This window comes from Balaenoptera musculus, chromosome 3 (assembly GCF_009873245.2).
Source record: "Balaenoptera musculus isolate JJ_BM4_2016_0621 chromosome 3, mBalMus1.pri.v3, whole genome shotgun sequence".
In the NCBI taxonomy this organism is placed as follows: domain Eukaryota; kingdom Metazoa; phylum Chordata; class Mammalia; order Artiodactyla; family Balaenopteridae; genus Balaenoptera; species Balaenoptera musculus.
This window is the reverse complement of record NC_045787.1, coordinates 165,222,830-165,236,990: the sequence shown is the minus strand read 5'-3', so window position 1 is coordinate 165,236,990 and position 14,161 is coordinate 165,222,830. Positions and strand designations below refer to the sequence as shown.

The window sequence follows — 14,161 nt, the reverse complement described above, 5'->3', positions numbered from 1 at the left end:
TTGGATATAGTGAACTGCTGGAGTGTGAACTCCCCTGGGGCAAGACTGGGGCCACTAGCTCGAGTCTGCATCTTCCATCCTGGCACACCGTAGATGCTCCATAAATAGTTGTTCAAAGTCGAATAAGTGAGGTGTGGTGGTTACACAACATTGCACTAAATGCCACCAACTGTTCCTTTAAAAATGGTTAAAATGGTAAATACGTTATGTATATTTCACCACAATAAAAAATGCAAAAAAAAATGGAAAAAATGAGGTAGTGTTTGCATGACTTTATGTAATGTACTAAATGCCACCAAACTGTTCCCTTAAAAAAGGGTAGGAATGGAGCTGATATACACTACTGTACATAAAATAGATAAACAACGAGGTCCTACTGTATAGCCCAGGGAACTATATATTCAATATCTTGTAATAAACTATAATGGAAAAGAAAAAAAAAGGGTTAAATGGTAAATTGTACACTATGTATATTGTGCCACGATTTTTAAAAATGCAAAAAAGAATTGCATAAATGAGATGGTCGTTGCACGACCTTGGAAATATCCTAAGTGCCACCAAATTGTTCACTTAAAAATGCTACGTTTACTTTCATGCAGAAAAAAAATTGAGTAAATGTGGGTGCACAACATTGGGAACTAAATAAACGCCACAGAATTTTTCACTTTTAAATGATTAAATTTATCTTGTGTGAATCTCACTTGAATTTAAAAAGAAAAGGGCAAAAACCGTCAGCTGAGAAGAAAACAGTCTAATTTAAAGGAAGGCGGTGGGTGCAGAAATGATTTGCTTACCAAAGTATCAGTTTTGAACAATAAAGGATTGTACCAAAAGGAAGGAAGGAAAGAAGGGAGGGAGGGAGGGAAGGAAAGAAAAGAATAAATGAATATAAGGTCCACACCAAAACTCGCACGTGAACATTCATAGCAGCATTAGCCACAACAGCAAAAAGTGGGAACAACCCAAATAGCCATTAACTGAGGACGGTATAAACAAAATGTGGTCTACTCATATAATGGAATGTCATTTGACAATAAAGAGGAATGACGTTCTGACACCTGCTACAACACGGATGGACCTTGAAAACATGATACTCAGTGAAAGAAGCCAGTCACAAAAGGCCACGAGTATGTGATTCTATTTACACGAAATGCCCCGAACAGGCAAATCCATGGAGACCGAAAGTCAATTAGCCTAGTGCCGAGGGCTGGGGGGGAAGAGAGAGGATTCTGGAATGACTGCTAATGGACAGGAGGTGATAAAGAGGTTCTAAACTTAGATTGTGGTGATGCTTGTACTACAAGCCGTTGAAGTGTACACTTTAAATGGCCACTTTTATGGTATGGAATGATATATCAATAAAGATGCTAAAAAGGTTTTTAAAAAATGAAAGAATGCACAGGGGACTATACTCAGTACTTTGTAATAACCCATAAAGGAAAAGAATCCGAAAAAGAATAGATACATGTATATGTATAACTGAATCACTTTGCTGTACACCTGAAACTAACACAACATTGTAAATCAACTACACTTCAACTACAAAAAATAAATTAAAAGAATAAAATTTATATGTACCAAAAAAACACGGATTAAGGATTTCAACTCTTACTGGTTACAGACTATGCAGAGATCTGAAGGAAATATTAAAGACTTGACGGTAGGGCTTCCCTGGTGGCGCAGTGGTTAAGAATTCGCCTATCAATGCAGGTGACACGGGTTCGAGCCCTGGTCCAGGAAGTTCCCACATGCCTCAGAGCAACTAAGCCCATGCACCACAACTACTGAGCCTGCGCTCTAGAGCCCACAAGCCACAACTACTGAGCCCACATGCCACATCTACTGAAACCTGTGTGCCTAGAGCCTGTGCTCCGCAACAAGAGAAGCCACCACAATGAGAAGCCCGTGTGCAGCAACGAAGACCCAATGTGGCCAAAAATTAAAAAAAAAAAAAAAAAAAAGGACATGATGGTAAAATTATAAAACAATGAATTAATCAAAATTACTTTCAGTAGGTGATATCTAACTAATAAAAAACAATGCAAATAAAAATAATAATGATTTATGCACAGACATAAATTACTATACCTAAAGTTAATGCTAAGAAAATAGCTAATTTAATAATCAACTTTCTAAATGTATCTAAAAATCAATAGAAAGTAAATGTTCTGCAAAAAAAAGAAAAAAAAAGAATGAAAGGAAGAAAATCCTTCCTGATGAGGGAAGACTGCAAGGCAGGTCTCCTCAGAGAGCATGACAGAAAAGAATAAAGGGAGTCCCCAGTGGCCCCTACAAGCTGTGGGGAGCTTGGGTGGCACCCCCATACCCCGCAGGGAGCCTGAGATCGGGGCGCTCTCCACGGTCCTGACCCACCTCTCTCAGAGGCCAGACTCTCTCGAGGACAGGTGAGGGGCCATGAGTCAGGGGCAGGCAGCTGATGGCATGGTCTTACCCCAAAGGCCCCTTCCTGGGATTCAGGGAATGAAGTCAGGAAGGAGAGAATGAAGGAGTGAGTAGGGGGTGGACAGACCACAAGGAGGATCTCAGATGGGCTGGTTCGGCTCAGAAAGGGGAGGAGAGCACCCACCGTGAGGAGGGAGGTGGGGGATGGAACAGGAGCGGCAAGATGCAAAAGGCAGCTACTGGGGCCCAGAAGCCGCTTCCCCACCCGCCCACCCTCAACTCACCCACACAGTTCTTGCCATCGGGGCCGAGCTCGAAGCCTGCATTGCAGACACACTGGAAGCTGCCTGCTGTGTTGACGCAGCGGCCGTGGTGGCAGAGGCCACTGCTGGCGATGCACTCGTCCATGTCTGGTGGGGAGGCAGGCGGGGCAGTCAGCAGGCGTCCTCCTAGCCCCCAGGCTCTAATTCAGATGCAGGTTCCATCAGCCAGGCTCCCGGTCACCCCCCGCTCTCCGATGGACGGCCATACCCACGCACTCCTGCTTGGTGAGCGTCGCCTGAAAGCCCTCCCAGCACCGGCAGTGGTAGGAGCCGGGGGTGTTGACGCAGTCTCCGTGGTGGCAGGGGCTGCTGGCACATTCGTCCACGTCTGCGGGCAGAGGACCCTGAGCCCCAGCCCGCCAGGGCGCTCCCCCTGCCCCCAGCCCACCCCTGCCCCAGCCGCTGCTCACCGACGCACTCCCCCCGAACGTCCTGGGTGTAGCCCACGTTACACTCGCAGCGGTAGCTGGAAGACGTGGGCAGGCAGCGACCACTGAGACACAGGTTGGTGAAGTGTCGGCAGATGTCAGCGGTCTGGTTCAGCGTGGCTGTGCCTGTGAGTAGGGCCGACGTGGGGCGCCCGAGCACGGGCTGGCCCCCCGGGTCTGGACCTCACCTCCGGGTTCAGACACCCACTCAAGAAGCTGGAACCCTACCCCTATGGCCAGGCTCTCCCACTTCAGCCCAGAGTCCTGCCCTAGATTCACACCTCCACCCTGGCTGAGACCCCCAGCCCCCCACCCCGGCCCTAGACCCTCACCCAAAACCCAAACCCTGACCTGGAGGCCTGGATCCCCAATCTACCCCCAGCCCCAGACCACTGTCAGTACTTTCATCCCTACTGCCCAGGCCAGGACCCACACTCCAAAGCCCTGACTCTCTGTCTCTGAGGCCTGGACCCCCTTCCCCCAAGGGAGGAGCCTTGGATCCCAAGTCCTCACCAATGTTGGCGTCACCAAGGCCCAGGCTGGGAACCCCACGCCCACTGGAGCCGTGGGGCCTGTGCTGGGCCGGCCCCAGGCCAGGACCCACACTGCCACTGGATCCGAAGCCAGGGAGGCCGGGGAAGGGGCCTGGGTAGGAGGGCAGCAGCGGGAGCCCCAGGGCACACAGTCGCTGGAACTCATCTGCAAGGAAGCGGGGTTGGAAGCCAAGCCTTCGGTTGTGCCCCGGGATCCCAACCCGCAGGCCAAGCCCTGGGGGCAGAGGAAGGTGGGAGGTGGCCCCAGGCCACTCACCAGAGCCCCGCGGAGGACACAGCTCAGGGGCCGGGCCAACTGCCCAGCACCTGCCCGTATCACAGCAGCACTGCCTATGGGTATAGTGGCCAGCGAGGTCTCCGGCACAGCGGCCCACAATCAGCGCCGAGAAGCAAGTGCCAGCACGGTGGTCTGCAAGGGGGTGGGGGGTCGGGAGGATCCGTTACAGACTTCAAATCCCAGCTCTACCAGCACCATCTGCGGGACAGACCTCCTTGCCTCTCTGTGCCTCAGTTTCTCCATCCATGGATAGGAGATGCTCAGAGCACCCACCTCACCTCGGTAGAGTGTTGCAGAGTGCACCGTATCTGGCACGTGGCCGATCCTCACTGAGGATCTTATTACCAAGATTTCCAAATTACCCCAGGGGGGGAGACTTGGGCTCGTGCTGAGCAAAAGTGTCCCAACATCTAAAGCTGGCATTGTTAGGAAGCTCCCTGTCACTGTGGGTATTCAAGCACACTGAGGAAGACCCCTGGTTCAGGGGGTTGCCCCGGTGAGAAGTCATGCTGGGTGCCCAAGCAGAGATGCTGGGATCTGTATCTGTGTGTCCCCGCCTACCAGCCCTGGGCATTCTGGGGAAACCTAAGAGGCTGTGAATTTGAGGAGGGGCTGGGGGAGCAGACTGGTGGACTGATGGCTGCAACTCTTGGGGAGACTGAGGCAGAGACTCCCCAGGTACGAGAACCACAGACGCTTCCACCGTGCCCTCGAGCCTGATGGCGTTACACGGTGATCATATTTCTCAAGCTCTGACTCCAGAAGAGCATATTTTTAGGTTTGAAAACCCACAAATGTTGGCCAGTGGCCCACAGTGGAAAAACCCCTCCCACCAGCCGGGAGGGCCCTTGCAGCTGTCCCTGAGCTGCCCGAGGCGGAGAAAACAGCAAGCGTTTCCACCTCCCCAGCCATACCCCATGCACCTGGTGGGGGGGGGGGGTCCCCAGGTGCATGTGTGGGAGTCGAGGCTCTGCACTCCCAGCACCACCCCTGGCCCACGAACAGGACTGGGCCTGCCCAGGAGAGAAGAGGTCAACAGACTTGTTCAAGGTCACACAGCTGCTGGAGAGTGAGGCGGGATGGAAACCCAAATCCCTGAACCCCAGGGGACCTGACCAAGCAGCTGCTTCTCAAGTAGGGAAGACGAGACAAAATGTAAGAATTTTGACGAAAATGATGCTGCCTTTGCTTATTAAGCGCCTACTGTGATCAGGACCTGCTAAGCAGTCACAACCCCAACTTCCCTGCTCCCCTGTCTTTGTGAATGTGTATTAAGTGCCCTCTACATCCAGCCCTGGGCAAATCTCTTCATAAATTGTTATTTAATCCTCCCCATGTGGTTTAGTACTGCTATTATCTCCATTTCACAGATGAGGCAGCTGAGGCCCAGAGAAGTTAAGTCACTCGCCCAAGGTCACAGAGTATGCAAGCAGCTTAAGTAGCAGTTGGAACCCAGGACTGAATTCCAAGCCCATGTTCAGAGGACACCTGACTTTGGTTCAAATCTAGGCTCTGCTACTTAGTAGTTGGGAAATGCCCCACAGTCCAGGGGACGTGCCCAGTGGTAGCCTCCATGCCAGCCAAGATGGCCCCCAGAGGTGGAGGAATAAATAGGTCTGGCGCTGGCCATGGCACACTGGCAGAACTCCAGACACAATATTCCCTGTCCTGGCTGGTAGAGACCCAGCCTGAGAGGTCCGAGTGGTGCTGGAGACGTGCCAATCCCACCCCACCTCCCCAAACCAAGACGCTGCCCATGCCCCACCACAAGTGTTCCTGGCCGGCCCTGCTGGCCACTGGCAACCTCTGAAGTCTAATGACCAGCTCATCAAGACAGCAGGACAGGGAGTGAGAGCCCAAGGATCCCCCCCCCACCAGCCAGGAGGGTGAGCCCAGGGGCAGGCACAGCCCAGACGACCCCACCCTGGCTGGGGGTAGGGAGCGGGGTGGTCTGGGGAGTTGGGGTGTGGGTAGCTCTCTCTTCCGGACTTGCGGATTTGGCTTAAGCAAACCTCCCCTCTCTGGGCCTCAGTTTACCTCAAACACAGTGTGGGGGAAGGTGGGGTACTTTTAAAAAGTCTTCGGGAGCGGAAAGACGGATACAGAGACAGGGCCAGAGAGGCTAATGGACAGAAGAGCGTAAAGACGGAGGCCAGATAACCAGATGGGCATCGAGATGGGGGCTAGAGGGGCAGAGGGGCATAGAGGTGGGGGCTAGAGGGGCATCGAGATGGGGGCTAGAGGGGCAGAGGGGCATAGAGGTGGGGGCTAGAGGGGCATCGAGATGGGGGCTAGAGGGGCAGAGGGGCATAAAGGCGGGGGCTAGAGGGGCCTCGAGATGGGGGCTAGAGGGGCAGAGGGGCATAAAGGCGGGAGCCAGAAAGGGAAGAAAGGCAACCAGTGAGCCAGAAGGGCATAGAGTCCTAGGGGCACAGGGGCACAGGAGGCCCGTGAAGCCAAGACACCGAGACAGGGGACCAGAGAGCTAAAGGGCATAGAGATGGGGGCTAGAGGGCCTCTCAGACTGGGGTCCAGAGAGCACAAAGGCCAATGGGTAGGGAACCAGAATTAACGAGGGGATGGAAACCGGGGTCCAAAAAAGACAGAAGGACATAGAAATCGAAGAGCTAGAGGAGCCCGAGGGCCAGAGGGTTGCAGAGATAGATGAGCAGAGGGTCTGTCTCCTACCTGCCCTCTGCCCCTCCAGCCCCCCTGGGCCCTGGCTCACCCAGGCAACGGGTACCGTCCAGGCTGCTGGCATAACCACGGGGACAGGTGCACACGTAGCTCCCGACCGTGTTGGTGCAGTCGCCCCCGGAGCAGAGGCCTGGCACGCTGAGACACTCGTCCACGTCTATGTAGATAGATGTCCGGTTAGGGTCCAGCCCCCCACCAGCCTTACCCCACCTCCACCTCCTCCTCCTTGCAGGGGAGCCTGAGCCACCCAGAGCGGAGAGGAGGTCCCAGCTTGAACCTCTCCCCATCGCCCACCTTCACACTTGGCGCTCTTCTCACTGAGCTGGTGTCCAGCTGGGCAGCGGCACTCAAAGGAACCCACAGAGTTGACACAGCTGCCCCCCTGGCACAGGCCTGGGATAGCCTGGCACTCATCCACGTCTGCAAGGGAATGAGAGGCACGTCACAGGGAGAAACCAAGGCTGCTGAGGGCTCCCACTCAGCCCTGGCTCCCAGGACCTCGGTCCTCACGCACGGGGCCCCCACTCACCTTGGCAGGCCCCCGTGTGTATATTGGGGATGAAGCCCCGGCGGCAGGGGTGTGGCTGAGCGGAGCACAGCTCACATGGGAAGCCCCAGGCCCGGCCCACAGTGGCACAGCAGAGCGCCTTGGTGCAGACGAGGCCTGTCAGCTGGTGCTGGCACCCCTCCAGGCCCACTCGACCAAAGCAGGGCCCTGTCCGGTAGTCTGCAGGGCAGATGGATGTGGGCAGCTGGCCTCAGGCTGCCCCCACCCCATAGTCTTCTGCATTTCCATCCCAGCAAGCCCAACTCAGGCCTCTACCTCTCTCGCCTGGGCCACGGCAGTAGCCACCTTCCCAGCCTCCCTATACCAACACACCAGGTTTTTTTCCTGACCACAAGCCTTTACTCATACTGTTCCCCTTCCTTACCTGATGAACTCCTATTCACCCTTCAAAACCCTTTCTCTCCAAAGCATTCTCCAACCAACCTCCAACAGAGGCCAGGACCTCCAAGCCTACAAAGCCCAGGGCATGTCTGGAGACCCCCACCACTCCCCCAGGCTCACCCTCCCTTCAAGCCCGGGCAGGGACCCATGGATGCCCCGCTGGAGAGCCTCTCTCATCCTTGAGCACACATCTGGCTCTGCCAAATCTCCCAGACCCAGCATCCGCCCAAATGCTCTGAACCCACAACCCTGCATCCCTGACACCCCCTCCCCACCCAGCTGAAGGTGGTCTCATTGGTCCGCCCACCGCCGTGCACGGGCCCAGATGTGACTTCCTGGCTCCATCCTCCAGATGGCTCCAATCAAGGGGCTGGCGCTGGACCAAGGGAAGCCCCTTCCAGAAGGAGACGCCAAAGCCAGCCCCCAGGCCTGTATGAAGGAGCGGAGACCCGCGACAGTCCTGACTTTCTAAAGCAAAACACGGCCCCCAGAATCTCACCTCAGTCATCCGGGACCCTGGAACCCCACTCACTCCTGCCTAGGCGCCCAACCCTGCCTCTCTCTGGGGCCCCCACGCCCCACTCCAGGCCTCTCCTCTCCCACCCTCTCCACTAACCTTCATTTTCCCTCAGCCATCCCGACTGCTCCCCATATCAGCCTGAATTCCAACTCTGTTTTCTTGCCAAATCCAGTTTCCAAATGCTCACTCTCAAACCCAGGTAACCCCCAGCCCCTCCAGCTTCTGATTCATGGCTATACCCTGTCCAACCCGGCTTCGGCCACAGATGGGCCTCCATCCCCAGCAGCACCCTTCACACTGGGGTGAGTCCCAGGGTTCTGCCCATTTTTGCCTTCCCGGGCTCGTTGGACACACACGGCACTCTGATGGCTCCTACAGCTGAAAAGCTCGCCAGCTTGGGCATCCCCAACGCCACCTGCTCTTGTTCACTTTCTCATTCTCAGCCGCCCATGGCCTCCATTTCTCTGGTGGACCCTTAAATCGCCCTCCCTTTTCTTCCCCAAGGACCTCAACCATCCTCTGGGCTTCAGCCCCGTGGATGGGGCAGCCCCAGGCCTGGGTGTCCAGCTGCCTCCTGGGTGACCCACAGGCTCCTCGGCCAACACTGAGCCTCAGGGTCCTCCCCCTCCCTACCCCCGGCTGCACCACCTTCCCTCCAGTTTTCAGAGCAGACCTGGGATTTGTCCCTGCTTCCATCCCTCCCCTTGCCCACCCCACCCCCCAACATCCAACTTCTCACAAAACATTGTTGTTTCCACTGTGTTTGTCTTGGTAACAGCCTCCCAACAGGTGACCTCCACCCACCTCAGCCCGTGGGATCATTTCAACAGTGAGGATGCAACATGAGGGGGCGTGTCCATCTCATGAACTCCGACTTATCCCTCCTACAGGAAGCCCTCCGTGACTCCCTTCCCTGGAGCACAGTTTCTCTGCCCTTCACAGCAGCAGGGACAGCAGGAAGGAGGTCAGCTGGACCCTCCCAGGGCCTGGCCACGTCTCAGGGGCTGCCAGGAAGCCCTCCTCCCCCCATACCCCTGCCCCGTGCTCAGCTTGGTACCTTTCTCACACTGAGGCCCCATGAAGCCGTACACACAGGCGCAGCGGTTCGGCCCGATGCAGCGGCCCCCGTTGTGGCAGCCGTGGTCACAGACGGCTGTGGAGGAAGTGGGGATGTGTGTGGCCTGAGGTCCCCCCGCAGCAGAGGGCGCTGGGGCCCGGGCGAGCCCTCCTTCACCCAGAAATCCCCACAATCCGGCCCAGACCAAGAGATAAGATTGTGACAATGAGTGTGTCCCCTCCAATCCTGGTCCCAGAGGATTGACCCGTGGGCGGTGGGCAGGTGGCAGCAGAGACCTGACCTCTGGGGTCCCAAGCCCAGGTGTGCGTGGTGGGTACTCACGTTGCCCACACACGGTGCCCGTGTAGCCCCTCTGGCACAGGCAGGACTCCCCTCGACAGCTGCCCCCATTCATGCAGCTCACACTGCACCCCGACCCTGCGGGCGGGGAAGAGGGACACACAGGAAGGCCCCGAGATGCACGTAAAAGGCGCCGGGACCAGGTGCGCCCAGCCTGGCTCTGGTCCTTCAGCAAAACCAGCCTGGGCTCCCAGAAGCTTCGGGAAGCCTCTCACCTTCTCTTCCCACCCCTGGGGGGGGGGGTCACTTTCTTTCTTTATTTTATTTTAAGCTTATAATTTTTTTTCATTTTTTACTTTTTTTTTTTGACCTCGCCACGCGGCATGCGGGATCTTCCCCGACCAGGGATCGAACCCAGGTCCCCTGTGTTGGGAGCGCAGAGTCTTACCCACTGGACCTCCAGGGAAGTCCTGGGGGGGGTCACTTCCTGCTCACCTCGGCTCACCCCGCAGCTGGGGGCCAGCTTCCCATCGGCACAGGCACACAGGTTGGGTCGGGAGCAGAAGCCCTCGCCGCAGGCGTGCCTACAGACCGCTGGAGGGTAGCAGGCTACGGTCAACGCCAGGACCCGAATCCTCCGCCATCCCCACCCCATGGGTGCCCCGGGGGCCGAGGCTCTGCTGGATCCATTGGGAGACAGAGGTGCTCTTTGGGTCAGAAACGCTGAGGAGTAAGGACAGAAGCTGGAGGTGCTGGGGCACTGGCTGTACTGTTGGGGAGGAGGCGAGGGGGCATCTCCTGGGAGCAGAGTTGGATTCTAGACACATTAGAATGGGGTGGGAGTGGGGAAACAGAGAGACTGAGAGAGAGACACACACACACAGAGAAAAAGACAGACACAGAGAGACAGAGACTCAGAGAGAGACCAAGACAGAAAGAGACAGAGACTGAGACAGACAGACGGACCAACAAGCAGACAGACAAAGGGAAGTTGTACGACAAAGAAACACGGGCGGGTGCCCTGGGAGCCTGCAGACAGAAGCAAGGGCCATTCCTGTGGCTTAGCCAGACGTCCCAGGCCAAGTCCACTTTTAAACAAGGCTGGACTTGCTGGCAGTAAGTAAGAGAACTGCCCCAGTGTCCCCTGCCTGCGCCCCCCACCTCCGGAAGGGAGCGACACTCACGCACAACACACTGGTTCCCACCGGGCAGCGTCCTCCAGCCGGGGCAGCAGTAGGCATGAAATCGGGAGCCACACACATTCGGCCTTCAGGAGAGCAGGCATGGCTGGTGAGCCCCTGCCCAGCTGGACATCCCCTGGGCCTCATCCCCCCCAACCTAGCAGGACAGCCCAGCCCAGCCCACACCCCAGGGGCTTCTCAGCATCCCGGGTACCACACACCCCTGCAAGAAGCCTGGGCTGCCACGCCTGCGCACACGTCCGAGACCTGCAGGCTCCACGGCCCCATCCCAACGGCCGTGGACACCCGCCACGCACGACAGGGCGGTCCAGGCCAGCAGGAGCCGAGCCAAGGGGTCCCGGGCCATGGTGTGGGTGCCGGCCCTTCTCCTTGTCAAGCACAGACCCTCCAGAACCATGACGTGTCCCTTGGAGGCTGCGGAGAGGAAGCAGAGTCAACCTCAGCAAGAAGCCCTTGGCCACGGGGCACCCAGGAGAACCAGAAGCAGTGGGACGGCTGCCGGGATGGAGAAACTGGGGGCTTGTGGGAGCCCAGGGAGGCATCCAACCCCGACCCGCAAGCAGGTGAACAGTCAGGGGAGGCTTCTCGGAGGAGGTGTGATGTCTCAGCGATGGAGTCATCCAAGAGAAGGGTGTCGGGGCAGACACAGCACACTGAGAGCAGAGGCAAGAAGATCGTGGACCGTTGAGTGGAGGGGAGGGGGTGGCAGGCAGCCAAGGTGTTTCAGGAGTGCATACCTGTGTAATGGAGCTTCTACTTGTACGTCAAGGGCAATGGAGAGCCCTTGAAGGGCTCTAAGTGGGAGGAACAAGGGCAGAAATGGGTGTTTGATGGAGTGTGGAAGGACTTGCAGGGGCCCCAGAGGAAGCACGCAGTTGAAGAGGCTGGGGCAGGCACCCGGATGAGAGGAAGGGATTCCAGGAGCAGGGGGCACAGGCTGGAACTTCCCAAAGGACAGAACACCCCTCTGCCCAGCAGGGAAGGGACAGCTTTTGTGCCCACTTCACAGAGGAGCAAACAAAGGCCATCACACATTTAGTGAGGGGCTGAGTGGGAGCTGAAGCCCAGGCAGAGGGGAGGGAGGGAAAGAAGATCAAGGGTACCTTACCCTCCAGGAGAGGAGGTGGCTGGCTCTCTCCAGGACCTGGAAGGATGGGAGGGAGGCGATGGGGACACGTCCAATCCTGGCAGAGGAGATAACCAGGCAAAGGTTAGGAGGATGGAAGATGAACCCTCAGGGAACAAAAGGCAGACTAAGTGGCCTTCATGGGGGGCCCCTTTCAAGTCCCACTTTCCGCACCAGGGAGAAGAATTGGGCCTGGGTGCAGAACAGACGGGGAGTCTGCTGTGTGCCCTTGGGCCAGTGGCTGCCCCTCTCTGGGCCTTGGGGTAACATGAGAGTCTGACCTGGTGGTCCCAAGGTCCTTGGAGAAAGAAAAGACCTTTGTCACCTTTGACGGGGAAGAGAGAAAGAATCGGCCCGGCTGGTGAGGGGCACCCCTTTCTTGCTCCCAGGCTGTCCCGGCTGGTTTGCACTCCGAGGACGCCTTCTCTAGGCGGACTCAGGGCCCACGGGGCCTCCATCTCCGGCCTGGCTTGATCCAACTCCTCCCTCACCCCCCACTTTGCCTCTGAGAACCGCGCCCGGGAGTTTGTGGAATGAATGAGCGGGGGGACGGCGCGCACTGCACGGGGTAACCGGGGGAGGGCGGGGGGCGGGAAGCGAGGAATCCCGGGCACCGCCGACGAGGAGGGGGCACGCGTCCTCAGAGTCCGCCAGCCGCGTTCTCCACCCGTCAGGGCCGGGTACGCAGGCCCGGGAGCCGCGACCATGCTCGGCTCCGCCCTCACCTGCGGGTCAGAGCCCGGCTGTGCCCGCCGCCCGCGCCCGCATCCGCACCCGGGCCGAGCCCCTCCCGCCCGCGCCAGGTCCCCGCGCCCCACGCCGGCGCCGAGCGGAGCGCGGGGAGGGGAAGGGGCTGGGTCCGGGGCTGCCGGCTGCAAACAAAGGAATCCCCTCCCCCTCCGTCGCCCCGGCCCCCTCCTCCCGCCCCTGCCTGCCCCTCACCCGCTGCTCTCCGGTTCCTCCGCCCGCCGATGGTCCCGCGCTTCCCCTACCTGCCAGCCGGCGCGTGTGGAGGCAGGCGCGGCGAGCGGACGCGCGGGGCTCGGCGTTGGAGGGCCGGTTCGGCGCGGCGCCGGGGGCCCGGGGCGGGAACGCGAAACCGAGAGGCCGACCCCGCCGAGCCCAGCCCAGAGCTGCCACACGGGGGGAGTCGGGGGCGGGAGGAGTTGGGGGAGGGCGCGTTTGCACCTCTGAAGCTCCCGGGGCGGGGGCCGGGGGCTCCGATGCCGGGCGGAGGGAGGGGCTGGAGCTGGGGGAGGGCCTGGGGCTCCGGGAGAAACTCCGAGGGGCTGAAGAAATGGGATGGGGGGTATAGAGCCGTAGGCGGGGGGTATAGAGCCGTAGGCGTGGGCTGAGACGCGGCGTGGGGAGGCTGGGGGGACCACGTTTTCGGATAGAAATTGAGTGGCGGTGCCCTCAGATGGGGCTGCGATTTGGGGTGGCCTGGAAGAGAACCAGGCTTGAATGGTCCCGGGACTCACCTGGAGGCCCACTCCTACGTCCTCCTGAGCCGCCGCCTCCTCGCTCGGGCAAGGAGAATTCCAAGTGTGACTTGGGAAACTTACCTGGCGCCTGGGGCCTGGATTCTTAACTAGACTGAGATCCGGAAGCCCCTAAAAATGTAGGCAAAACGTTGGCCAAAGATGCATTTTCTAGAGAGGAGGTCCACATTTTTCATCGGATTCTCAAAATGAAGAGTTTAAGAATCCAGAAGTTCTAGACTTTCTGAGCCTCAGTTTCTCCACCTGTCACAGGGGCTGAATTTCAGAATTTCTGCTCCCTAGCTGGAGCTTATATCCAAACAAAACTTTCTAGCTTTCCCCACTACTTTCCCACCTCTGAGAACAGACACCACCAGACCAGTGAGCCTGAATCTGCAGATTAGTCAGAAGCTGTTTGTTGAACCTGAGGCTGTTATTCCACTCAGCAAACTCCTATGCATCTGGCAAAGCCCAGTTCAAAAATCCATTCCCCACACTGAAATTGTTAGTTTACCCTATTGAATTCCCAAAGCTGATTGTGCTGATCACGCCTCCATCAAAGTACTTCTGGAATGTAATAAATAAATAGCAAATAACAGTTTGAGGTGATATTTAGCAGGTGCTTATGTTCCAGACTTGGTGTGAAGAGTTTCATACACATTATCTCATTTAATCACCAAAAAAACTCTACGAGAGAGATAACTTTTATAATCTCCCAATATGGGTCCCAAGAGACAGACCTGGACTCTATGACACTCCTGGGCCACAGAGAAGGACCCCAGGAGGGGGGAAAGAAAGGAGCGTTCTATTTTTTTTTTTTTTTTACTCATTTATTTTTGGCGGC

The 14,161-nt window shown here is 57.2% G+C and overlaps 1 protein-coding gene across 1 annotated transcript in view; it reads right to left on the bottom strand.

The window, feature by feature from the left end:
- The window catches only part of FBN3 (fibrillin 3), a 90,288-nt gene that overhangs the window by 48,779 nt on the left and 27,348 nt on the right, over positions 1-14,161 (bottom strand). The window contains exons 3-15 of the mRNA XM_036847372.1: positions 12,829-12,969; positions 10,911-11,124; positions 10,693-10,775; positions 10,004-10,102; positions 9,551-9,646; positions 9,209-9,304; positions 7,212-7,409; positions 6,977-7,102; positions 3,965-4,117; positions 3,668-3,853; positions 3,137-3,280; positions 2,935-3,054; positions 2,688-2,813 (exon numbers count right to left, since the gene is read on the bottom strand). Coding sequence (XP_036703267.1) covers positions 2,688-2,813; positions 2,935-3,054; positions 3,137-3,280; positions 3,668-3,853; positions 3,965-4,117; positions 6,977-7,102; positions 7,212-7,409; positions 9,209-9,304; positions 9,551-9,646; positions 10,004-10,102; positions 10,693-10,775; positions 10,911-11,124; positions 12,829-12,969 — 1,782 coding nt within the window. The remainder of the gene's footprint in view (positions 1-2,687; positions 2,814-2,934; positions 3,055-3,136; positions 3,281-3,667; positions 3,854-3,964; positions 4,118-6,976; positions 7,103-7,211; positions 7,410-9,208; positions 9,305-9,550; positions 9,647-10,003; positions 10,103-10,692; positions 10,776-10,910; positions 11,125-12,828; positions 12,970-14,161) is intronic.